The sequence below is a fragment of the Myxocyprinus asiaticus genome, chromosome 17 (genome assembly GCF_019703515.2).
Source record: "Myxocyprinus asiaticus isolate MX2 ecotype Aquarium Trade chromosome 17, UBuf_Myxa_2, whole genome shotgun sequence".
In the NCBI taxonomy this organism is placed as follows: Eukaryota; Metazoa; Chordata; class Actinopteri; order Cypriniformes; family Catostomidae; genus Myxocyprinus; species Myxocyprinus asiaticus.
This window is the reverse complement of record NC_059360.1, coordinates 28,028,881-28,056,306: the sequence shown is the minus strand read 5'-3', so window position 1 is coordinate 28,056,306 and position 27,426 is coordinate 28,028,881. Positions and strand designations below refer to the sequence as shown.

The 27,426-nt window shown below is 38.3% G+C and overlaps 1 protein-coding gene across 4 annotated transcripts in view; it reads left to right on the top strand.

Annotated features, from left to right (window-relative positions):
* The window catches only part of LOC127455099 (ribosomal protein S6 kinase 2 alpha-like), a 110,039-nt gene extending 87,435 nt beyond the window's left edge, over positions 1-22,604 (top strand). For all 4 annotated transcript variants that reach the window (XM_051722688.1, XM_051722689.1, XM_051722687.1 and 1 more), the window contains 20 exons: positions 2,022-2,138; positions 5,206-5,287; positions 8,990-9,070; positions 10,300-10,379; positions 10,465-10,571; positions 10,875-10,912; positions 11,204-11,346; positions 11,451-11,521; positions 12,674-12,762; positions 12,986-13,050; positions 13,140-13,242; positions 14,584-14,714; positions 15,852-15,977; positions 17,110-17,199; positions 17,972-18,130; positions 18,521-18,682; positions 19,479-19,555; positions 19,708-19,825; positions 19,975-20,112; positions 20,729-22,604. In XM_051722688.1, coding sequence (XP_051578648.1) covers positions 2,022-2,138; positions 5,206-5,287; positions 8,990-9,070; positions 10,300-10,379; positions 10,465-10,571; positions 10,875-10,912; positions 11,204-11,346; positions 11,451-11,521; positions 12,674-12,762; positions 12,986-13,050; positions 13,140-13,242; positions 14,584-14,714; positions 15,852-15,977; positions 17,110-17,199; positions 17,972-18,130; positions 18,521-18,682; positions 19,479-19,555; positions 19,708-19,825; positions 19,975-20,112; positions 20,729-20,851 — 2,100 coding nt within the window. In that variant the 3' untranslated portion in view covers positions 20,852-22,604. The remainder of the gene's footprint in view (positions 1-2,021; positions 2,139-5,205; positions 5,288-8,989; positions 9,071-10,299; positions 10,380-10,464; positions 10,572-10,874; positions 10,913-11,203; positions 11,347-11,450; positions 11,522-12,673; positions 12,763-12,985; positions 13,051-13,139; positions 13,243-14,583; positions 14,715-15,851; positions 15,978-17,109; positions 17,200-17,971; positions 18,131-18,520; positions 18,683-19,478; positions 19,556-19,707; positions 19,826-19,974; positions 20,113-20,728) is intronic.
* The last annotated feature ends 4,822 nt before the right edge of the window (positions 22,605-27,426 follow it).

Below are 27,426 nucleotides of genomic sequence, written 5' to 3'. Positions count from 1 at the left end.
AAATTATTATTAATATATTTTTTACTATCTGCGGCAGCTGCACACGGACGCATCAGGGATTTAGGTACATGAGCAGCATGCAGAACTGCCCTGCATTGTGCGGTTTCCCGCAAATTAACTAGAAAATCATGTCCGTGACGACATGGCCCTAATATTATCAGTGGGCTTTTCCAGTGTTTTTGGATGTAGCATTTGCAGTCAAATCGTTAGATGTAACTTCTCAGCGAGTGCTAATTACTACTGTGTTGACTCATTTGTATGTATTGTATTTTGCAAATCAGTCGGCAGATCGAGAAAAAAGATTCAGAAAGAAATCTCAGTATAGAGATAATTTTAAATAAAACTAAATTAAATTAAATGGACATTGAAAATGAAGTAGAAATAAAAACTAAATTAAAATTCGAAATAATAATAACTGTGGTTGTAATGACTAATGCAGTTTTCGCTTTCTTTGGTGTATGTTTGAGTGGAGGGGAAAAAGCAACAAATAAATGAAATGTCAACAGAACACAGTAAGAAGTCTGTTGAAGGACAATTTTGTCTTCATACACCTAAAGCATGTGCTTTCATTCTGAAACCACTTTGAAGTTTGTTCAGCAGGATACTAATCATAAAATGTGAATATGAAATGCAACAGAGGTGTGTTTTTCTTAGTTTTGAAGTTTAAAATAAGCTTAAAATATTGATGTTGAGTTTACGGTTACAATTTTAATTTAGATTCATGAACAGATTCATTTGGACTCAGCTCGGACTCGGCCTGTTATGGACTCGGACTCAACTCGGACTTGATTGTTTAAAGGCTTGGACGTGACAAAGGTGGACTCGATCCCAACACTAATAATAAGTACATTATTTCTTTAAGCATGTGACACATTCAGAGTTCAATACAAGTTAAGCTCGATCGACAGCATTTGTGGCATAATGTTGATTATCAAAAAACATTTTTGACTCATTCCTCCTTTTCTTCAGTAAAAGTAAAAATCTTGGTTCCAGTGAGGCCCTTAAAATGGAAGTGAATGGGGGCCAATCTGTAATCATTAAAATACACACTGTTTCAAAAGTATAGCCACAAGACATAAACAATATGCATGTTAACATGATTTTAGTGTGATAAAATTGCATACATTGCATTTAACTATGTAAAGTTAAAGCCAATTATACAACTTTGTTGCCATGACTATGTAATGTCAATAAACCTTAAAACGACTGTAAAAATTACGATTTAAACAACTTTACAGCTCAAATAATCTGAGTTTAACAGAAGAATTAATGTGAGAGCTTTTTTTAAATTATAAGCTTCACATTTCTGCCTTTAAACTCTCTAAAAATTAGCCCCATTCACTTCCATTGTAAGTGCCTCACTGTAACTTTGATGTTTACACAAATGCTGTCGATTCAGCTTAACTTGTATTGAACCCGAAATATTCCTTTAAGTACATCCAGTAGTAGTTAAAGTGGGTCAGGTTAAGTTAACTTTACAGGGTTTGGTTGATATTTTAGTGTAAAATGGTTTAATAGGTTAGTGTAACAAGGTTTGGCAGGTTAGTTTAAAGTGGTTTGATAACAATTGGGAGCTACCTACTGTATTTTTCCACAACATTTCAGAATCCAGACCTTAAATTTGCTTCACTTACAGTATTATTAAATTCCTCCCCACTGTGTTTCTCTCTGTTTACACTCTGAGGGTTGAGGAAAACAATATGCCATATTTGGCAACATCTTTGAGGGTCCTTTATTGGGAGATTATGTTCAGCTAAGCAGCGCTATAGCAGCAGATACCAGTAGCAAGCTTTAATAATTTTTCTTGATTGCTTCTCCAAGTTATATTACTTGGAATTCCACAAAAGTGAGTGTCATCACATCTTGACCAATCAGAGATCATTTCCTAGCTCCTACGCTCTGTTTTTGCTCTGTACAGGTTTTATTCCAACTGCTCTTCTATCAGCTCATCTCTGTGGTTGATATCCTTCTCTCTCTCTCTCTCTCTCTGTCTGTCTCTCTCTCTCTCTCATGTATTGCAGGAAGATGGAGAAATCAAGGAGATCAACATCACACATGTGGTTAAGGAGGGGGCAGAGAAGGCAGACCCCTCACAGTTTGAGCTGCTCAAAGTGTTGGGACAGGGATCCTTTGGAAAGGTAATGCACACGAACACAAAAGAAGATGCTTCTACAGGGGAGACTGGGGACCATTGTAACTTGTTTTTTATTTATTTTATTATATTTCTTTTTTTACATTTTCTTTCATAACTCACAGACTGGTACAAATCTACCTGACTTCTTTTGAAATATGTAACTTATACATACAGTGCATTCAGAAATTATTCAGATCACTTCATTTTGTTTTCACATTTTGTTATGTTGCAGCCTTATGCTAAAATGCTATAAATTATTTATATTTACACATCAATCTACACTCCATACCCATAATGACATAGCAAAAAACTGATTTTTGATAACTTTGCAAATGTATTAAAAATAAAAAAAACTGAAATATTACATTAACATAAGTATTCAGACTCTTTGCTATGACACTTGAAATTTAGCTCAGGTGCATCCCATTTCTCTGGATCATCTTTGAGATGTTTCTAAACTTTGATTGGAGTCCACCTGTGGCAAATTCAATTGATTGGACATGATCTGGAAAGGCACACACCTGTCTATATAAGGACTCACAGCTGAAAATGCATATCAGAGCAAAAACCAAGCCATGAGGTCAAAGGAACTGCCTGCAAAGTTCAGAGACAGGATTGTGTTGAGGCACAGATCTTGGGGTACAAAAAAAATGTGTCTGCATTGAAGGTTCCCAAGAGCACAGTGGCCTCCATATTTCTTAAATAGAAGAAGTTTGGAACAACCAGGACTCTTCCTAGAGCTGGCAGCCCGGCCAAACTGAGCAATCGGGATAGAAGGGCCTTGGTAAGAGAGGTGACCAAGAACCGTATGGTCACTCTAGTTGTGCTCCATAGATCATGTGTGGAGATGGGAGAAACTTGCAGCAGAACAACCATCACTGCAACACTCCACCCATCTGGGCTTTATAGCAGAGTGGCCAGACGGAAGCCTCTCCTCAGTGCAAGACACATGAAAGCTTGCTTGGAATTTGCAAAAAAAAGCACCTAAAGGCTTCTCAGACTGTGAGAAACAAGATTCTCTGGTCTGATGAAAAGCAGATTGAACTGTTTGACCTCAATTCCAAGCGTCATGTCTGGTGGAAACCAGGCACCGCTCATCACCTGCGCAATACCATCCCAACAGTGAAGCATGGTGGTGGTAGCGTCATGCTGTGGGGGTGTTTTTCAGCGGCAGGAACTGGGGGACTGGTCAGGTTTGAAGGAAAGCTTAATGCAGCAAAATACAGAGATATCCTTTGTGAAAACCTGGTCCATAGTGCTCAGGACCTCAGACTGGGCCGAAGGTTCACCTTCCAACAGGACAATGACCCTAATCACACAGCCAAGACAACGCAAGAATTTCTTAGGGACAACTCTGAATGTCCTTGAATGGCCCAGCCAGAGCCCGGACTTGAACCCAATCGAACATCTCTGGAGAGACCTGAAAATGGCTGTCCACTGATGGTTCCCATCCAACCTGACAAAGCTTGAGAGGATCTTCAGAGAAGAATGTCAGAAAATCCCCAAATCCAGGTGTGCAAAGGTTGTCGCATCATACCTTAAAAGACTTGAGGCTGTAATCGCTGCCAAAGGTGCTTCAACTAAGTACTGAGTTAAGGGTCTGAATATTTATGTCAGTGTGATATTTCAGTTTTTAATTTTTAATAAATTTGCAAAGTTATAAAAATCTGGTTTTTGCTTTGTCATTTTGGGTATGGAGTGTAGATTGATGTGAAAATTATATATTTTTTAAACATTTTAGCATAATGCTGCAACATAACAAAATGTGAAAAAAATTAAGGGATCTGAATACTTTCTGAATGCACTGTATATACACCGATCAGCCACAACATTAAAACCACTTGCCTAATATTGTTTAGGTCCCCCTCATGCCACCAAAGCAGCGCCAACCCGCATCTCAGAATAGCATGCTGAAATGCTATTCTTCTCACAAGAATTGTACAGAGCGGTAATCTGAGTAACAATATACTTTGTCAGTTCAAACCAGTCTGGCCATTCTCTGTTGACCTCTCTCATCAACAAGGCGTTTCCATCCACAGAACTGCCACTCACTGGATGTTTTTTGTTTTTGGCTAGTAAATCCTAGAGACTGTTGTGTGTGAAAATCCCAGGAGATCAGCAGTTACAGAAATATTCAAACCAGCCTGTCTGTCACCAACAATCATGCCACGGTCAAAATCACTGAGATCATTTTTTTTCCCCATTCTGATGGTTGATGTGAACATTAACTGAAGCTCCTGACCCGTATCTGAATGATTTTATGCACTGCATTGCTGCCACACGATTGGCTGATTGTTGGTGCCAGACGGGCTGGTTTGAGTATTTCTGTAACTGCTGATCTCCTGGGATTTTCACACACAACAGTCTCTAGAATTTCCTCAGAATGGTGCCAAAAACAAAAAACATCAAGTGAGCAGCAGTTCTGTGGACGGAAACATCTTGTTGATGAGAGAGGTCAGCAGAGAATGGCCAGACTGGTTCAAACTGACAAAGTCTATGGTAACTCAGATAATCGCACTGTACATTTGTGGTGAGAAGAATGGCATCTCAGACTGCTGTTCTGAGATGTGGGTTGGTGCTGTTTTGGCGGCACGAGGGGGACCTACACAATATTAGGCAGGTGGTTTTAATGTTGTGGCTGATCGGTGTACATATACATATATAGTCACGAATATATGTGAGTAAAGTAAATGTAATATTTATAGATTTATAGGAAGAGACTAGATCTTAATATTGAATTTAATACAAGTCAGAGTGTTACGATTGCTCCCATAACTTTGGTGATTGTAACAGTGGTTTGGGCAGTTATAACACTTTTGTAACTGAAGTGTGTTAGTGTGCTACTAGCCTCACTGAATGGAATTGCAAATATAATAACTCTTTTCAAACAGGTTTCCCCATTTTTGCTATGTCAAGCTGGTCAGGATGCTTAAACAAACAGAAATGATTTGATAGTGCCACGGTGTTTACACTTTTGGGGGGGAATTAACCTACAAATGTCTTATTTATAGTATTAGGCTGGTATAGGAGAGAGTAATTTACCATTGACAAATTACACACTTTGTGTGCAGGTGTTTTTGGTACGTAAGGTAACACCTCCTGATAATAACCAGCTCTATGCCATGAAAGTCCTGAGAAAGGCCACACTCAAAGGTACAGCATCAATACACATATGCGTGCACGCACACACACGCGCACACACACACACACACACACACACACACACACACATACATACCACAAACCACACAGGCTTCCTTTTCTAACATAAACAACACATCAATACAACAACAGTTACTTTCATTTTGCATTGTTTTCCTGGATATTTTGTTCCTTCTCACTAGTTTTGTTCCTAATCTAAAATTTAACACTTCCTAACCAAAGATGCACACTCTAAAAATTACTCCAACCATGCAAATAATTGCTTTTAATGGTGACCGTTATGGGTGGGCAATATACAGTATAACAATTATGTTGAACAAAAAAGAGAGAATCTTCATTTATAAAATTAAGCTTAATTATGTAAATATAGTATTTTTAATAATCAGCTAATTAATGATTGAAGTTGTTTATTACAATATACAACATTTCAAATAAAAAAATTCGGAATGCGTTCTCGAGAAAAAAATAAAAAAATATATATATATATATATATATATATATATACACACACACCAAACAGCCACGATATTAAAACCACCTGCCTAATATTGTGTAGGTTCTGACCCATATCTGCATGATTTTATGTAATGCTGCCACACGATTGGCTGATTAGATAATCGCATGAATGATTGTTGGTGCCAGACAGGCTGATTCGAGTATTTCTGTAACTGCTGATCTCCTGGGATTTTCACGTACAACAGTCTCTAGCATTTACTCCGAATGGTGCCAAAAACAAAAAACATCCAGTGAGCGGCAGTTTTGCGGATGGAAATGCCTTGATGAGAGAGGTCAACAGAGAATGGCCAGACTGGTTCAAACTGACAAAGTATACTGTAACTCAGATAACCGTTCTGTACAATTGTGGTGAGAAGAACAGCATTTCAGAATGCTATTCTGAGATGTGGGTTGGTGCTGTTTTGGCGGCACGAGGGGGACCTACACAATATTAGGCAGGTGGTTTTAATGTTGTGGCTGATCGGTGTGTATAAATATATAGAGTTGTGCTCAAATGTTTGCATACCCTTGGAGAATTGGTAATATATGTACCATTTTTAAAGAAAACATGAGTGAGCAGGCAAAACACATTTCTTTTATTTCTTATCGGATTCATATTCAACTGTAGGTTATAACAGAATGGCACAATCATAAAACAAAACATGGCAACAAAGAAAAAAAAAAATGAAATGACCCCTGTTCAAAAGTCTGCATACCCTTAGTTCTTAATAATGTACATTGCCCCCTTTAGCATCAATGACAGCGTGCAGTCTTTTGTAATAGTTGTCTATGAGGCCCCAAATTCTTGCAGGTGGTATAGCTGCCCATTCATCTTGGCAAAATGCCTCCAGGTCAAGCAAAGTCTTTGGTCGTCTCACATGAACCGCACGTTTGAGATCTCCCCATAGTGGCTTAATGAATTAAGGTCAGGAGACTGTGAGGGCCACTACAGAACCTTCACCTTTTTCTGCTGTATCCACTGGAGGGTCAACTTGGCCTTGTGCTTAGGGTCATTGTCGTGCTGGAAAGTCCAAGAGCATCCCATGCGCAGCTTTCGTGCAGAAGAATGCAAAGTATTTTCTGATAACATGCTGCATTCATCTTGCCATCAATTTTCACAAGATAACCCGTGCCTTTAGAGCTCACACACACCCAAAACATCAGTGAGCCACCACCATGCTTCACAGTGGGGATGGTATTCTTTTCACTATAGGCCTTGTTGACCCTTCTCCAAACATAGCGCTTATGGTTGTGACCATAAAGCTCTATTTTGGTCTCGTCACTCCAAATTACAGTGTGCCAGAAGCTGTGAGGCGTGTCAAGGTGTTGTCGGGCATATTGTAACCGGGTTTTTTTGTAGCATTGGTGCAGTAAAGGCTTCTTTCTGGCAACTCGACCATGCAGCTCATTTTTGTTCAAGTATCGTCGTATTGTGCTCCTTGAAACAACCACACCGTCTTTTTCCAGAGCAGCCTGTATTTCTCCTGAGGTTACCTGTGGGTTTTTCTTTGTATACCTGACCTTGGTTTGGTATCAAGAGATCCCCGAATTTTCCACTTCTTAATAAGTGATTGAACAGTACTGACTGGCATTTTCAAGGCTTTGGATATCTTTTTATATCCTTTTCCATCTTTATTAAGTTCCTTTACCTTGTTACGCAGGTCTGTTGACAGTTCTTTTCTGCTCCTCATGGCTCAGTATCTAGCCTGCTCAGTGCATCCACGTGAGAGCTAACAAACTCATTGACTATTTATACACAGACACTAATTGCAATTTAAAAAGCCACAGGTGTGGAAAATTAACCTTTAATTGCCATTTAAACCTGTGTGTGTCACCTTGTGTGTCTGTAACAAGGCCAAACATTCAAGGGTTTGTAAACTTTTGATCAGGGCCATTTGGGTGATTTCTGTTATCATTATGATTTAAAAAGGAGCCAAACAACTATGTGATAATAAATGGCTTCATATAATCACTATCCTTAAATAGAAGCATGATCAGTCATATTTTCAAAATCAATGCCAAAATTTCACGATTTCTGCCGGGGTATGTAAACTTTTGAGCACAACTGTGTGTGTGTGTGTGTGTGTGTGTGTGTGTGTGTGTATGTGTGTGTATATATATATATATATATATATATATATATTAGTTTTTTAATTATTTTTTACAAATATTGTGATTAAAATTTAGCTTATAACCACTCCCAGTAGCATTTTTCTTGAATTTTTACCAATTTTTTGTTAACTACTTTCAAAGCTATCAATCAGGATTTGCATCATTGATATATAGAACACATTTGTTTGAGTGAATTTGAGCCCATTCCCTCAAATGCAAATCTGAATTCATATTGTTGTCAGTAACGGTAACTCCTCTGTGGGTACACACATCCTGTGTTTATTGTGAACTACAATGAAAGAAAACACACCTTGCTTACAGACAATTTAACGTTTTATGATTATGTATCTTTTCACTGAAATCTCTGTTCCTTTCTCTTTCTCTTTCACTCTCATCCTTTTATTTCTATTTTCTTGAAATAAATGTCCCTTTAGATATTAGTCTGTGCTCATGGAAGCTGATAACATCACTTCCTATAAGCAACTTATGCACATGCTGAGAAAAAAATTGTGAAATGCATTGATCTCTATCACTTTAAAAATGTTGTCATGCTCAGCTCTTAACTGATTACCATTTTTACAATTTTACCAATTACCATTTTATAAAATGTTAATTGAATCATCTGTGATTTTGCATATTTTTTTTTTACTTTTTTTTTTTATTTTTATTTTTTTATCACTGTTGCTACAGTACATGCAGTTAAAGGGATAGTTCACCCAAAAATGAAAATTCTATCATCATTTACTCACCCTCATGTCATTCCAGTCCATCTGACTTACTTTCTTCTGTGAAACACAAAATGAGATGTTTGGCAGAAGGTTAGAGACTGACAGTCTCTGCCACCATTTACATTCATTGTATGGAAAAAAGATGCAATGAAAGTGAATGGTGACTGATAATTACACTCTGCTTAACATCTGCTTTCAACTAACCAATACAGTGAACAATATTGTTTATTGTAGTTAATGTTAATAGCGTGTTAATTGTCTAAAGTGACTATGAAGTTCACTTTCTATTACCTGTGGCCTGTTACTGTGGTGTTGTGTAGTTTCCCTATAAATGTATGTAAAATTGTTTTCGTCACAGTGAGAGATCGTGTGAGGACTAAGATGGAGAGAGACATCCTGGCAGAGGTCAACCATCCATTTGTGGTTAAACTTCATTATGGTGAGCTAGTGTGACGTCTGCTTTAATGAAACATTACTAATAATGATATTTCCCCTTCTTTAAATGTCACATGAAGAGCTGATACAGTTTGTTGAAGTGCCTTTCTGTACGTGTTTTTATTGAGCTGTAGTTATTTCATGACTGTGTTCCTGACATATTCTGTTGCTCTTACTGGTGTAAAGAATAAATGGCTTTTTACAGTACAGAATCCATGTTACTTTATCATTACCTTAGTACTGACTCTGAGTAATAGCATTAAATATTGCTATTATGTTCTGGATTATTTTGATGCTCTTATTGATCTAAAGAGTAAACAGGCTTTTTACAGTGTAGAGTCCATGTAATTATGTCAATTATGATTGCTATTGAATAAACATTGCTTTTATGTTCATTGCTGTTTCTCATTAGTTCTTAACATCTTTTGTTGTTGGGGGGCCTGGGTAGCTCAGCGAGTATTGATGCTGACTATCACCCCTGGAGTCACAAGTTCGAATCCAGGGTGTGCTGAGTGACTCCAGCCAGGTCACCCAAGCAACCAAATTGGCCTGGTTGCTAGGGAGGGTAGAGTCACATGGGGTAACCTCCTCGTGGTCATGATTAGTGGTTCTCGCTCTCAATGGGGCACGTTGTAAGTTGTGCGTGGATCACAGAGAGTAGCATGAATCTCCACATGCTGTGAGTCTCTGCGGTGTCATGCACAACAAGCCACGTGATAAGATGCGTGGCTCGACGGTCTCAGAAGTGGAGTGGAGACGGTCTCAAGCAACTGAGACTTGTCCTCCACCACCCAGATTGATGTGAGCAACCGCGCCACCACGACGACCTACCAAGTAGAAGGAATTGGGCATTCCAAAGTGGGAGAAAAGGGGATAAAAAAATAATAATAATAAAATATATATATATATATCTTATGTTGTCAAACAACCTGTAATTACTCATTGCTTTTAATTATTATATTAATTATATTTAATGTATAATATTATTTATAATTAATATAAAATGTATATTATATAAACGCATTCATTATATAAATGTGTATTATGTAACATGGACACTGTAAAGTGACTCTAATGATTAATTAAATATAAACAAAAAAACATTTATATAATCATGATCATGCAGTTTTCCTACTTAACAGAGTTTCAATTGAAACTTATCAATAAATTATTTGATGTCAGCATTGATATGTTGGTTACATGCACAATTTCAGTGTCTGTGTGTGTCTTCAGCGTTTCAGACAGAGGGTAAACTCTATCTTATTCTGGACTTCCTCAGAGGGGGCGATCTCTTCACCAGACTGTCAAAAGAGGTAGAGAATATTCATAAGGGCACAATATCATCATCTCTATAGCAGTTGTGTCTGTATTCACTCTCTCTCACTCCTTGCTGTTCAGGTGATGTTCACAGAGGAAGATGTGAAGTTTTATCTGGCTGAGCTGGCACTGGGTCTAGATCACCTGCACGGTCTCGGCATCATCTACAGAGACCTCAAACCTGAGAAGTAGTTTATATACACATCCTTCACACTCAGACACACATAGATACTCCACATACTCTCAATTAGGACTGCAAGTTACAAAAACACTTACTGTAGCAGTCAGCAAGTCTCCTGACCACAATTTTGAACTGGTTTGACTGGACAAGCCCTCAGTTTAAATTGTGTTTAAATTAGATTTTGTTCAGATGGTGACAAGTTAGAACAGCTTCAGGTTATTGTGTTGATGTGGCAGCATTGGTTTTGCTCATAAAAATGTATTTGTGATATCTGGTACAGCCATTCACCCTAATTCTCTCCCTATTCTAGCATCCTCCTGGATGAAGAGGGACATATCAAACTCACAGGTACAATACACATTGTTACACACACACACACAAACACACACACACACACACACACACACACACACACACACACACACACACACACACACACTTTTTGCCTCTTAGCTTATGTGACCATGTGTAGTGTACAGTGTTTGTTATTCCTCAGTTAAATACTGCTGTATCCCACTGCATGACTAATATGTGTCCCTCCGTCTGTCTCCATTTTGCCTCTCAGTGGCATACAGAAGCGCACTGTTTCAGCCATAATTTTTTAATGACATTTAATTAGGGTTTTTTTTTTCCTCTCAGATTTTGGACTGTGTAAGGAGGCTGTCGACAATGAAAAGAAGGCTTACTCCTTCTGTGGGACGGTGGAGTACATGGCTCCAGAGGTGGTCAACAGGCAGGGACATACGCACGGCGCAGACTGGTGGTCGTTTGGGGTACTGATGGTACGTCCAGATTCTTGTATTGACAAAGGATAGCGGCTACAATGTTACTTGATTTGTCTAACATATTTGGTTTTATGAGTGTTTTCTGTTTGGCTTTTGTGCAGTTTGAGATGCTTACGGGATCACTGCCATTCCAGGGAAAGGACAGAAAGGAAACAATGAATCTCATCCTGAAGTGAGGATCCATGGAGTTATCAGTTTTAGTTTTGAGCTTTTTATTTTATTTATATTAACTCTCCTAACGCCCAATCGGGAAGAATACAGATCAAGTCTTTTTGCGTTTAAAAACACTTTGAAATGTGATGTTAATTTAAAATAAATGTGTTTTATAGTAGGACTGGACTTGATCTGTGTTTTGGCAAATAGTCCTCAGTGCAGCACTTCATTTGGCTGGTTTGCTAAATAGGGAAATTTTTAGGAAACCGTAAGAGTAATAGTTTACCTAAAAATTCAAATTCTGTCATCATTTACTCACCTGTATGCTGTTGTTCTTTCCATTGAACCTTTTTTTTTTTTTTTTTTTTGGATAAATCTTTACACTGCTCTTTTCCATACAACACATGGAATGTATGTGTATGTATTTTCCATACATACACTTTCACACATACAACCAGGTATACTACAGGAAAATCGTTGGGTTTCCTTTACTGGTAAATGTACCCCATGTGCTGTTCACACATAACACTAAAATGGACATTTATAGGCTCTAATGATACAACTTCTCATTAAGGGAAATTGCCAGAGCAAAGTTTACCAGTATTTTCAAAAGGATCATGTCCACATGTGACCTCTAACTTGAAAATTGCAGTAGATTTTCTGGAAAATGTATGTGTGAAATGGGCTATTGACAGTTTATGGTGACCACAACTGTCAAACTCCGAAAGGACAATAAACACCATAAAAATTCCCTTATATGTTGTCTGTACAACCTGTACGCTATATTATAGGTCTTCTGATGCCATGTGATATTTTATGTGAGGAACAGACTGAAATTTATATTGATAATCAATAAAAAGTCTTCCCCTCCGCCGCAGCTCTCAAATCAAGTATTGTGCCTATGGTACTCCAAAGCTGTCATATAAACCTCTTTTATGGTGTCCTTTTTTGTGCTTCACAGACTATGAACTATCATTGTATGGAAAATACCTGTGTAAAGATTCTTCAAAAATTCAACAGAAAAAAACCATTCAGGTTTGCAGTCACATAAAAGCGAGTAAACACTGACAGAATTTTCATTTTGGGGAACTATTCCTTAAATTGTAATGGCTCTGCATTGCATATTAATGGTGCCTGTTTGAAGCCTGAACGTGTTGGGTTTTCTCTGCAGGGCGAGGTTGGGGATGCCTCAGTTTTTGAGCACTGAAGCTCAGAGCTTACTGAGAGCTCTGTTCAAGAGGAACCCCACCAACAGACTGGGTAACACATACACATGAACATATGCACACTCAGTTTGTATTATAGATCCTTTGTAATTTAATGTAATCTCTCACAAAAGAGCATATTAATCTTGTGAAGGGCTTCCTTCTCAAATAAATAGTCGTAATCAGTTTGATGTATTTGAAAAATATGCTATTGTTTTACAGAAAGAAATGTTTTTCTAGTTTCATACATACTAACACTAACTCTGTTACTGTACCAGGATCTGGGTCAGATGGAGCTGAAGAAATCAAAAGGCACTCATTCTTCATGACGATTGACTGGAATGTGAGAACATACCTGCAGTTCTACTTTGCAGTTCTACTGGAATACTTCTATTGTAATAATTCGACTTTTCTTTTTCCAATAATTTTCAGAAACTCTTCAGGCGAGAGCTAAACCCTCCATTCAAGCCAGCCGTGGCCAGACCTGACGACACCTTTTATTTCGACTCAGAGTTCACCTCTCGCACCCCTAAAGGTTTGAGATCTAGATCCATACTCAGATGTGCTCCAGAAATGCTCGGAGCCCTGACTCCTGAAGATTCTGAAGTTTCTGTTGCTTTCTGTGAATATGAAGCCTGTGACGCTTTGAAACAACATGTATTGTAGTAAATGTTCTTTTCGGAGCATGGGAAGACCTGTTAATTAATGTTGTAATTTTGCACACCCAAAATTGAAAATTCTGTCATTATTATTGACTCAGCATCATGTCATTCCAAACCAGTTTGCTGTTTTACGTTGAACACGAAAGGATAATTTTGAAGAATTTTTTGCTGTTTTCTATACAAAGTGACCATGAACCAGACTGATCCATTTCTGAAGTTCAACTCAGTGACTCGGTTGCAGCGGTTCTTTAGCCTACAGCTGACTGGAAAGATCATCCATGAATAATGACTTACATTTTGTTCCTCACACTAAGCTATCATAGGCTATCGTGGCTTCAGAAGACCTGAAATATAAACTCACAGAGCACTTTATTTGGAACACCTGTATATCTACTTTTTCATACGGTTACCTAATCAGCCAATTGTGTCAGGAGCTTCAGTTAATGTTCACATCAACCATTAGAATGGGGAAAAATTTGATCTCAGTGAGCACGTTTACACGCATGTTCTTACACCGATTATACTTAAGAAGCTGACAAAGCATGCGATCATGTAAACGCAATAAACCGCGTTCCTTTATTGGCGTAAAGGCCATAAACAGCTTATGAATAACCTGATTGACATGGGTAGATTTTTGCCCATTATACCGATTTTGCATGCCATGTAAACACCTAACCGGTGTTCTTATCGGCTCATCCAGTGTGCGCACGTGTTAAGCACATGCCTCTTCACGGTTTGATGTCAAAAGTAGAGAATAACGTGATTATTTCAAAAAAACTTTTATAACATTATCACTGGAGCTCAGGGAAGATAATTAAGTAAAAAAAAAAAAAAAGCACTTTATGACCCCTTTAAGAATTATTTTTGTTTTCCTTAGTAAAAAATAACAGCTTGCAGGTTTGGAACGGCATGAGAGTGAATATACAGTATATGCAGTATACAATAGTTCACTTTTTGGGTGAACTATTCCTTTAGGCTGATGAAATGGACAGTAAAACAAATGTTTGGATATTTTAATAGTTTTGTGGTTTCTGCATGAATAAGCTAGCCATTGAACAGATGGCTGAATTTACTTACTGATGAGCTAATCTCAGTATATTTGGAGCTTTGGGTGGATTTTTTAAATGTCAAGCAGTCATATCAGAACTAATATGGATTATGAGTGTGGGCTTCATTGTTTCTCTTCATGCCCCTATGCTTCTTGGCCTTCTCAGATTCCCCAGGAATTCCCCCCAGCGCAGGAGCTCATCAGCTCTTCCGGGGCTTCAGCTTTGTTGCCACGGCAATGCTAGAAGAGGAGGGCAAAGACGAGCCATCCCAGCCCCCTCCACACCCTGTGGTACAGGTCAGTGATTACTGTTAAAGAGCCCAGACATTTACATCCATGCATTTGGCATTGCACTAGGATAAATGTTAATATACATACAGTACTTCGAAAGTATTGCTACAAGACTTTATACATGTTAACATGAGATAAAATTGCTTATTAAACTTGTCTACAAAGTTTTATAAAAATGTTTAACTCTGGTATCGACCATTTAAAGCAGGTAAACGGTGTAACTTTAAAGAGTTATGCGCAATAATACCAGTAAGGGACAAGACGTAACTGCAAAATACTGTTTAAACAGAGCAAATTACACTCACAGGAATTATGCTGGTATGCTGGTTATGTGTTTAACAAAAATACAAGATGTACACTAAACAAAGACAACAAACTAGTGTATGCCTTACATCACAGACTTCCATTGCAAGTGCTTTACTGCAAACATGATTTTTGCTTTTTGAATATTCTATTTTTATTCTATTTGGTTATCGATGTCAAATGGTTGACCACTAGATGGCAACATTTCTACAGAAGAATACTAATCACTGTGATTTATGGAAGAATGAGAGTAATGCCTTTTAATGGTCATATTGAAGTGGTTTAATGTTAATGAAGGATGTGATTGGTGGAAAATGAGTTCTGTTTGTGATTCTGCACAATGGTAAATGGTCTGCACTTATATAGCGCCTTTTTTAACATTAGCAGTTCCAAAGTGCTTTACACTCATTCACACACACTCACACATCAATGATGGCAGAGTTGCCATGCAAGGTGCTAGCCTGCCATTGGGAGCAACTTGGGGTTCAGTGTCTTGTCCAAGAACACTTCGGCATATGGAGTCATGTGGGCCGGGAATCGAACCACTAACTCTGCGATTAGTGGCTAATCCACTCTACCACCTGAGCCACAGAAATGGCTTTATTCCATTTTGTTTACTATTAATATACCAATAGTGATATCATCATTCTCTATTATCAAGCATTCTCTGTACTGAGTTTAACCTGTTATAACGTGTGTGTGAAAAAGAATGTTTCATTTTAATTTCTTCAGTGTTCCCATTTTGTGTTATATATTTGACTCTTTTGATATTGGTGCTGTGTGTGTGTGTGTGTGCTGTTCTAATTCTCAATTCTCTGTTGTGCACCTGTCTCTGAGCAGCAGCTTCATGGTAAGAACATCCTGTTCAGTGACGGTTACGTGCTGAAGGAGGACATCGGCATGGGCTCTTTCTCTGTGTGCAAACGCTGCATACACAAAGCAACCAACACAGAGTACGCAGTGAAGGTTAGAGCCTCACTTCCTTAAAGAGACCCGTCTTAATATTGTACTGAGGCTGTACATTGTATCTTATTTCTTTGACATCAGCGTTATTGGATATGTTAGTTTACCTAACCATCAGAAGCTCTACTTTTGAGGAATATTTTCTCTCTTTTCAGTCGATCCCTTTGCATTGTCCAGAAATACAAACATAGATTTGAACCTTTGTGAAAATGTATGTTATTGAGAATATCAAAATTGTATATCTGTGATTACCTTTTTCCTTTTATAAATATGGAGTGACTATTTGCACCCAGGTGTAAATAGCACCTACCACACAGCACAGCTACAGTATTTGCACCCTAGTAGTCTGGTGGAACTACAGAAATATACGACAAAATATGCGACACGATGTGGGGTGTAAAGATGGTTTTAATGTGTATTTTCGTGCTAGCAACCCAGGTTCTGCCTTTTGTCCCACTCTTTTTTCCACCCGGTTTCCTGTTTACCCTCTTAATATTTCCTTTAATTCTACTTATAATAATAATAAATAAAAATGAATATAAAGGTTGATTTCATCGCAGTGATTTGGTCAGAGTGAATGTTGGGGAGTTTGTCGAATGCATGCGTTTCCTTTCTTGTCCAGGGTGAGAGCAGTGATGCCTTTATTGCGCTGCTCGGCATTACTTGTGTGTAGATGTATCCCTTTTGTGAAAGTCTCCTGAGACTAACCCATACAAAAATTAACAATGGTTTTACAGTAGAAATATTGAAGTAGCCATGTTTTTGGGGTAAACCATAGTTTTGATGTAGTTAACCATGGTGTTACTACAGTAATATGATGTTAATATAGTAACCGTGGTTAATTTTGTGGTTCCTATTTACTACAAAATACCATGGTGAAACAATGGTTACTGTAGTAAAACCATGGTACATTTTTGTAAGGTAAGGTTAGGGTTAGGGGTTGGTGTAGGGTGTCTCTGGGACTCTAAATAAATGTGCTGCAGTGATGCCCTTAATATAAATAAATTAGCTTTTTTATTGTCTTTTAATTGCATGTTATCATCAAACGATGATCTGTAACAGCTGTTCACTGTAAGGTGATTTTTAGATACATGTGGTCTTCAGGTGACTGATTTATGTCTTATATTCCTAATAGGTGATTGATAAAACGAGCACTGACCCATCTGAAGAGATTGAGATCCTCCTGAGATACGGCCAGCACCCCAACATCATCACACTCAAAGATGTAAGTACGAACACTTAAAAGGCACCTTCAAGACAATCTGATATTTCAAAACTAACTAGTTTAGAGGAATCTCCTGTATTATTGAAATTTGATCTATGCATAATCCATACAGTTTACTTAAGTAAACTTAAATTACAAGGGGGCCTGGGTAGCTCAGTGGTAAAGACACTGGCTACCACCCCTGGAGTTTGCTAGTTCGAATCCCAGGGTGTGATGAGTGACTCCAGCCAGGTCTCCTAAGCAACCAAATTGGCCTGGTTGCTAGGTAGAGTTGCATGGGGTAACCTCCTCGTGATTGCTATAATGTGGTTTGTTCTCGGTGGGGCATGTGTTGAGTTGAGTGTGGTTGCCGCAGTGGATGGCGTGAAGCCTCCACACACACTATGTCTCAACAAGCCACATAATAAGATGCGTGGATTGACGGTCTCAGACACGGAGGCAACTGGGATTTGTACTCTGCCACCCGGACTGAGGCGAATTACTACGCCACCACAAGGACTTAAAAGCACATTGGGAATTGGGCATTCCAAACTGAAAAAAAAACAAAAAAAAAAAAAACAAATTACATACCACCAAACTGCATAATGTCAAAATGATTTTTATCTCTGTATTGTGTAGAAGCAGAAATGTTGCAGTAGTTTTGTTTGCAAATGTTTTACAACCAAGAAAGCAATATCTAAATGTAAACAAAAGAAGAAAAAAAAAGGGGAGGGCAAAATTATGCCAATGTGAATAGAGAAAAGGTCATTCAGTGAGGTGTGTTGTATTGCAGGTGTATGATAACGGAAAGCAGGTATACCTGGTTACTGAGCTGATGCGAGGAGGTGAGCTGCTGGATAGGATCCTCAAGCAGAAGTTTTTCTCAGAGAGAGAGGCCAGTGCTGTGCTGCACACGATCACAAAGACTGTGGAATACCTGCACTCTCAAGGGGTGAGAAAACATACATGCACAAACACAATCACATTTATCTTGTGGACCGAAACCTTGCCTTTTGCACACAATCTGTCATCATGATTCACAGCTTGTGGGTGAGCTTGGCATTCCCCTCCTTCTCTAGGGTGTTCCCCAAGGCTCTTCCCTGGGACCTCTTCTGTTCTGTTTTCAAAGTTTAATGTGATTTAACATTGGTTTATGTTGACCTTTCCAGAAGAAACAATAAATATATGCACACTAATGTTATCCTGTAGCTTTTTATGGCATGCATTATAGCAGTGCCTTTTAATACAAAACAGAAAATGGATTTAAATCAATTCACCATAAAACCATACTTCCTTGAAATCTTACCCTAATATAATTGCATGTTTTCTGGTTTTCCTTCAGGTTGTGCATAGGGATCTGAAGCCCAGTAATATTCTCTATGTTGATGAGTCTGGAAATCCAGAATCTCTCCGCATCTGTGATTTTGGTTTCGCCAAGCAGCTTCGGGCAGACAACGGCCTCCTTATGACACCCTGCTATACAGCCAACTTTGTAGCACCTGAGGTGAGTGCTTGTTCTTATGATGGACTGGGGAATGCTGTATATAAACCAATAATTGCATTAAATGACCAATGATTTGAACTTAAGTCATTTTAAAGAGCACCTATTATGGTTTTTAAATGTGCCTAATTTTGTTTTAAAGGTCTCATACAATAGATTTATATGCATCCAAGGTAAAAACAAACACTTTAATTTGCTCATAATTTAAATTGCAGCATTACCTTTATTACCCAGTGTCAAAAACGACTCGTTCAATGATCCATTCTAAAGGATTCATTCTAAAATCCTCCTTTCAGAGAGCCTACTCTGCTCTGATTGGTCAGATGTTCCAGTCTGTTGTGATTGGTCTACCACTTAGTGTAGTGTTTGAGGGCGGGTCAAAGCTGCTCGCGATCAGCCAGTGAAGACCAGAGGTGGGTTTTTTGATACCAAATTACATAGGTTAGTACAGGAAGTGAGTCTGGAATTACTAACGACTCGTTTCAGGTGTTCAGAATCGGTTCTTTCTTTTGGGAGTCAATAACTCCATTTGTCGTGCACTTTGATTTTTGAAACTTTGCAGACTTTTTTTACATTCACAAACAGCTATATAACACTACATGAAAGGTAATATTTGAAAAACCATAATAGGTGCTCTTTAAGGGAAAATGGGTTCATTGAAAGTGTGCTGACTTCCCTACAGGAATTATTGGAAGCAAAGACAATTTTTAATGTGTCATTATGTTCCCTGTTAACTTTGTGTTGTTTTGAGAATTTTTCTGTTACTTAGTTGGCTTTTATGAATTGTTTTGTGTTGCAGGTACTGAAGAGACAGGGTTATGATGAGGGCTGTGACATTTGGAGTCTTGGAGTATTACTATACACTATGCTTGCTGGGTAAGAACACACACTTGCGCCCAACATAAATACTGTATACCCTTAAAAAATGGCAATAAATACTGGTCGTCTTCTCATTCTCAATTTCCACATACAAAACCGTGAAGACACACACACAGTAATTTTCCATTTTTGTTTTTTAACTCTCACAGTTTTACACCATTTGCCAATGGACCAGAGGACACTCCAGAAGAGATTTTGAGTCGGATAGGGAGTGGCCACTTTACCCTGACGGGAGGCAACTGGGACGCGGTGTCTGATGCAGCCAAAGTAGGCCACTACCCCACCCCCCATCCACTCAGCCTTTCAAACTGCTCTGTCATAAGACATACTGTCCAGTCATTTTAAAGCTTAGTATTATATAACCCCTCTGCCATACTGATAAAAGTTCTTTCCAATGAATACATTTTTCCCTGTAGGATTTGGTTTCTAAGATGCTCCATGTGGACCCTCACCAGCGGCTCACAGCCAAGCAGGTTCTGAAGCATCCCTGGATTGTTCAGAGAGACAAGCTTCCCAACAGCCAGCTACAACACCAAGATGCCAAGCTTGTAAAGGTACAGCTACCAAGACTTCATCAAAGGCCTACATGAGACTCTTAGGCCTAGTTCACACTGTCCCAATAAACACCAACTTCCAATGGTTGTTGGATTTTGTTGAATCAGTGTGTGTTGGGGCCTGGGTAGCTCAGCGAGCAAAGACGCTGACTACCACCCCTAGAGTCGCGAGTTTGTGCAGTGTGAAAATGACAGTTTCCCAACATTCAAAATCCAACAGTCCATTTTAGAATGTTTGAAATGTTGGTGTTTGTTGGGACATTGTGAAGCAGCTTGTATACCTAACTCTCTAAAATTATTGTTAATACCCAGGCATTAATAATAATCAGAATAAATAATTGTTCTGCCAAGTACTATAATTGATTAGTGTAACTGTAGACTGTTTGCAGTTTCCAAGCAACATAGCAACTTGGCGCTTTAATACCGAATTAGCAGTCATAGGTGTGCTTTTCATAGTCATCTACAGCGATTTCGAACGTAGCTCATCCAATCAGAATTTAGAGTTGGAACTATCCATTTTATAATATAAATTTTCCCACTTGTTTCCCTTTCATTTCCCCCCCCAAAAAAACTTTATAAACTTTACAAAAATACTTTACAAACTCTTTCTTCACAGGGTGCAATGGCTGCCACATACTCAGCACTGAAGAGTTCCCAACCACCCCCTGAGCTGAAACCCATTGAGTCCTCTTTCCTGGCACAGAGACGGGTGAAAAAGCTCCCATCCACCTCTCTGTAGGGAACGATGGGCGAAAAATAGAGAAGTACTACTGCCTAAATGCATTTTTGGAAAGGATAGATGAATGAAAGGACCACGCTGAAGCTCTACAGACTAAAGACAGTCTTCAACTTGCCTGTGAGCTGTCAAGTACGCTAGACAAGGGAGGTGATTGGCTGATGAAGTTTGAGGGCGGGGGCCAGTGAGGGTTCCGTGCTCAGGAAGCAGGTGTATGTTTGTGATTGTGTGCATGAGATTTCAAAGAACCGGGTAAAGGATACTGTTATAAAACAGATGATATTGCCAGTACATTTTTGTCTTGGTACTGTAATCCCTAAATATCAACACTGCTGTATTCAGAGTTTTGGATTGTTTGTTTGTATTTTACTTTTCAAGTCTTTGTTTTGTTTGCTCTTAGTAGTCTGTTCAACTGGATTATCACATTAAGATTTGTCTGTGTCCTTAAAGGGGACAAAAGTCATTATGTACTTTTTTTTTTTTTAAAGCTTTTCAGCTGTCCAGCTTTTCAAATAGTTCTCTCTTAGTCCATCCAAAGTTAGTTAAAATCTTAGTGAAAACTCAAAGAAAGCCTTTAGAAGAGAGCAATATTCCATTGTCATATTTCACCCAAATGAATGAGTTAAGGTTAAATATATCTTCCATAACGATCCGGTGAGCATGTTCACATGACTATCAACCTAACCATAGGGGAGAATGGAGGTGCTTTTTTGCATGGATTTGTACAATGATGTCTTGTTGCTTTTTTCCCCCTAACTCAGCACTGGTAAAGACTGTTCAAAAAATGTCTCAGTGTATGTTTATTTACAAAGAAATTAAAGAAAAAACAGTGAATGTGAGATGACATCTGAAGCTTCTGGCATGGAAAAATGTCGCTCTTGTACACCAGTGATTTTTCCTGTGTTTGATTTTGTTGTTGTTGTTTTGCTAAAAGAGAAGTTATTTTATAAAGGCACATTGAGCACAAAATGTCTAAATGTGACAGTTATGGAAATGATTTAATGATTGTGTATATTTTTAACTTGTCTGTCATGTTTATTGTTCTATCTGTGTTAAGAGGCTCATTGTGGTGGAAAATTGACTATTTTTCTCAGACTGTTCTTGGCAATGCCTTGCAAATTCATGAAGCCTTGTCTCGCTCAAAAGTATTGCACCCTTTGCCAATCAAACACATCTTCACAGTTTTAAGATGTGCTCCCAGTATTATTTTGTATTCCCCCACCACACAAGTCTTGGATTATAAGCATTGCTCCAACACAAATATTAGAAAATGTAGTGATCTAGAAAAAGATCTGGTTGTGATCGCAATTTCAATAGTGGAATAATAATTTGTAAAAAAAAAAAACCTGTATTGGAAGTATAGGTTTGTTCTTGCAAAAGCCTACAGTATGAATCCTTTGAATTAGGACAACAAACACATGGTTAGCTGCATTTTGAAATGTTAAAAAACAAAACTATATACTTCTCTTTAATTGTGCATTGTTTCTCCTAAACTTTCTTTGCTCTCTGTTGTATTTGGGGTTCTTCTTGCTTAATCTTTAAAACATATATATCAGTTGTGATTGATTTGTATTACTGTGTTAATGTGTTAGTTTCTCCTGCCTGATGTTGGGGTGGGTAAGGTGCATAATGATTTGGTGGTGTTTGTGGAGAGGGTGTGTGAATTATCACCCCCATGCTTCTACAGTCAAGGGGTTGAATTTAAGAACCTTCGTCTTGATGCATTTTTATTAAAATAAAAAAGAAAGCATTTTAACTTGTCCATCCTTTGGTCTCTAAGTATTTAAATATTCTTGTCTTGTTTGCATTTCTTTTTTTATTGTAACAAATCTTTCATTATGCAGTGAATGACTAGGGCTCCAGACATGTGAGGTCATCCCTCCTCTACCTTTTTGTATTTGGCTGTCTTTGGGCACATTATATTTTTAATCTGCTTGTTGAATTAACATCCTAAAAGTCAGACAAAATTAGAGCTTTGTACGTCAGAATTTAGGCCACCGGTGACATGTTGGGACAATGTGAAAGTCTAAATCCATAATGAGCGAATGATAAAGCGCTTTTATATACAGTATCTCTGTCTGTTCACCTGTCTGTTTTAATCCAATCTGCTCACTCTCTATCTCTCCTGATTTTCTTCAACATATTTTCTCTTGCCCATCTGTTTTTTGACTTTTCTCCAGTTATGTCACGTATTCTCCATACCGAGTCCCCCAAGCACATTCACCTCACCCAGTATAAGAAGCTACATGCTAATAATTTAAAGTCAATCTACCCTTTGGAAGAAGCAGTTGTTTACCCTACAAGCTCTAAATAAAAATGTGAGGATATTATGATATAGTGTAAGGGGACTCAAAAGAATCAGTGATTTTTTTTCAGTGTTTTTTTAAAGTCCTTTAAATTAACCGTCCAAACGATCAAATTCACTAAAATGAATCGAATTTCAACTGAGAGAAATTGTACCTTTCCAGATAGCAAACACGTACATCACTGAGTTGTCTGTTTTAGATCTTTTTTTTATCTGGAAAGAATCACAAATCGGTTAATATCTGCTAAACATCTTAGAAAGATTGGATTTAAATCATAAACATCTCGAAGACATCTGCTAAGTGTCTTATTGACATCTAAGAGGAAACATCTTATAGATGTATTGCAGATGAGCAAAAAACCTAAATACATTTTTTTAAGTCTTCCGGATGAGAAAACACGCATCAAATAGACTTATGGGTGATGTAGGTGTGCTATCAGGGTTTTAATGAGAACATTTCATTAGTGCTCCAGTTTGCTTGGCCATTTTGTATTTGTTTTTTTTTTTGTTTGTTTTTTTGCACTACATTGATACATTGGAAAAAGTAGATTGTTACTGTAAAAGCTGCATTGTTTTGAAAATGTTACTGTTTGTTAATTTGCAGCATCACTCACTCTCTGTAGTCACTGTAGTTTACTGAAGTCATTTACACCTTAAAGCTGAATTATGTGACTTTCTGTGTTAAAATACTTTATCCTATTGCAGATTAATACACAGAGGCAATTATTAGTAAGACATACATAGGTACATTTTCTCGAAATCTATAAACACTGTGTTTCTGTTGTGCTATGAAAATAGCTCTGTTTGTTTTGAGCGACCCACTTAGACCCAACCCGACAACGTTACTCAACCATTGGCGTGAGATGGGGGCGGGGCTGTCTCATTGTTTGACCAACAGCAGATGGGGGTTGTATTCATAAAGCTTTTAAAGCATAAAGTTTATTTTGCAATTCCGTTTGGTGGTGCCGAAATTACATACTTCCACTTTCACATTGCACACACTGAATGTGGACCAAAGTAAAGTATCTCAGAAACATTGAACCTTTGAAGAAAACGTGTCTGTGTGTGTTTGAAAGAGCGAGAGATATCTTTTTTCTTTTTTTTTTTTTTCTTTTTTTTGCCTGCTTATAGGCTATCTATACATTGTGGTCTATATGTATGTCACCATACTTGTGGAATGACAATAAAACGACTACTACGGTGAACCCTAATTTGAGCCCTTAGCATAAAAGTTCAGTTGCTGTTGTCTCTCCCTAAAGTCCATTTGCATCTGTCAAGGTAAAAGTGAGATTTATCTGTCTTTTGTGTAATTGTTGCTGGCCAAGTGCACAAGCAATCAAAAAAAAAAAAACATTATCAAATATTGCTCAAAACTCTTCACTTCACACAAAGAACACAAGCTTTAAGTCATCATCAAATTCAAAAAATTTTTATTTATTTATTTATTTTACTTAAAGCACTTGTTTTGGACTTATTTTGCGTAATTCATCAGTGCAGATTATTCCAACTAAAAAAATGTTTTTAATAATTTATCAAAATGTTATAACCTGCCTCATCTCTAAATGAGCCCTCTGATTTTCAACCTTTCCCCTCAAACTACCTGTCCATTATTTTTGGATAATTTCCCTCACCTGTTTTATTTGATCTAATATATGTCAAATTATGGAAGTACAATATTTTGCAAATGCTGTTTTATGTTCACTTTCAACTGTGTCCAGACCTAAACCCTCATCTTCAGTTCAACCCCTACCCTGTGCTCATTCTCTCTCTTTTTCATTTAATCATTGAAGTAACATCTGCAGCACCTCTCTGAACATTATTGATGGAATGCTTGAGTTAAAAGCACAACACTGAGATTCTCCTGCCCCCTCCCACAGATAACTGCTCTAATCTCAGATGGATGGAGCTTTTAAACAGTTATTTAAAGCATGGCTGAGTGATTCTCGCTTGACATCATGTCGCATATTTTCTTTACCAGCCAAACCACAAAACCAAGGTCTCATCAAGTTATCAGTCACTCTTACTGCTTATTGCACTTGATTCTGCTGTCTTATCCACAGTCTAGCCAGTTTTTATAACCTGTTTAGAAAATAGAATAGAACAGAATAGAATCTTTATTGTGACATGACTGGGCCAGTGGAAATTGTTGTTGGTATAGTTTTAAGACATAAGACAGTTTGTGAATGTTCACATAAGTATGCATTGTGCTGTGCAATTTATATACAACACAATATACACTAAACAATACAATGTGCAATATACAGTACAGTAACACTTTCAAAAACAGAAAAAGATGTCAGCTGATTTTTTAGTGATGTTGGCTTGAACATCAACCAAGAGAGTATGCAGAGCATTAAAGCTGTGGTACAATGCATCTTGTAGATTGTGACCCCATAAAACCTCTCTTCAACATTTGAATTATTCATTATCAGATGCAACCATGAGTCAGGTGTGGATTTTCGCATTATCTCTAGTGCCCTTGAGATCTGAGCAAACTTCCTCTGCAGTCTCTTCCAAGCATCACCATAATGAAGCAGTATATAGGCTGGTTTCACATTAAGCTTGTGGTGTCAGGTTTAGATTAGTCTGGAGAAACGGATAGAGAATTCTTCAGATCCATACACATCAGCTGGGCTCTCTGCTTTCAGTCAGACAGCAATGCTTCAGTAATGTACTGTATGATGTGATAATCAGGTGTTACTCCAGGATTAAGCATTTGAGTCGTTTATTAGCTGTGAAAAAGCACACCTGATTTCATACGTTCAAATACAGAAATGTGTTAAATAATTGGAGTATAAATAATCACACTGTCATCTGAGGATGAGCTTAAAACTAGCTAAAATGTTTTGTGTTTTTGAAAGATTTGATAAATCAGGTTGTATGGGTTGAAATGGATTCATATTCACTGTGTATGAGACTATTCAACAACAGCTTCACAATAACAGCAGCATAAACCTGCCGCATAAATATATTTGATTTATAGCTAGATACAGTGCATCTTGAAAGTATTCACAGCGCTTCACTTTTTCCACATTTTGTTATGTTACAGCCTTATTCCAAAATGGATTAAATTCATTATTTTCCTCAAAATTCTACAAACAATACCCCATAATGACAACATGAAAGAAGTTTGTTTGAAATCTTTGCAAATTTATTATAAAATAAAAAACAAAATAAAAAATCACATGTACATAAGTATTCACAGCCTTTGCCATGACACTCAAAATTGAGCTCAGGTGCATCCTGTTTCCACTGATCATCCTTGAGATGTTTCTACAACTTGATTGGAGTCCACCTGTGGTAAATTCAATTGATTGGACATGATTTGGAAAGGCACACACCTGTCTATATAAGGTCCCACAGTTAACAGTGCATGTCAGAGCACAAACCAAGCCATGAAGTCCAAGGAATTGTGTAGACCTCCAAGACAGGATTGTATCAAGGCGCAGATCTGGGGAAGGGTACAGAAAAATTTCTGCTGCATTGAAGGTCCCAATGAGCACAGTGGCCTCCATCATCCATAAATGGAAGAAGTTTGGAACTACCAGGACTCTTCCTAGAGCTGGCCGCCCGGCCAAACTGAGCGATCGGGGGAGAAGGGCCTTAGTCAGGGAGGTGACCAAGAACCCGATGGTCACTCTGACAGAGCTCCAGCATTTCTCTGTGGAGAGAGGAGAACCTTCCAGAAGAACAACCATCTCTACAGCACTCCACCAATCAGGCCTGTATGGTAGAGTGGCCAGACGGAAGCCACTCCTCGGTAAAAGGCACATGACAAGCCCGCCTGGAGTTTGCCAAAAGGCACCTGAAGGACTCTCAGACCATGAGAAACAAAGATTGAACTCTTTGGCCTGAATGGCAAGCGTCATGCCTGGAGGAAACCAGGCACCGCTCATCACCTGGCCAATACCATCCCTACAGTGAAGCATGGTGGTGGCAGCATCATGCTGTGGGGATGTTTTTCAGCAGCAGGAACTGGGAGACTAGTCAGCATCGTGGGAAAGATGAATGCAGCAAAGTACAGAGACATCCTTGATGAAAACCTGCTCCAGAGTGCTCTGGACCTCAGACTGGGGTGAAGGTTCATCTTCCAACAGGACAACGACCCTAAGCACACAGCCAAGATAACAAAGGAGTGGCTACGGGACAACTCTGTGAATGTCCTTGAGTGGCCCAGCCAGAGCCCAGACTTGAACCTGATTGAACATCTCTGGAGAGATCTGAAAATGGCTGTGCACCGACGCTCCCCATCCAACCTGATGGAGCTTGAGAG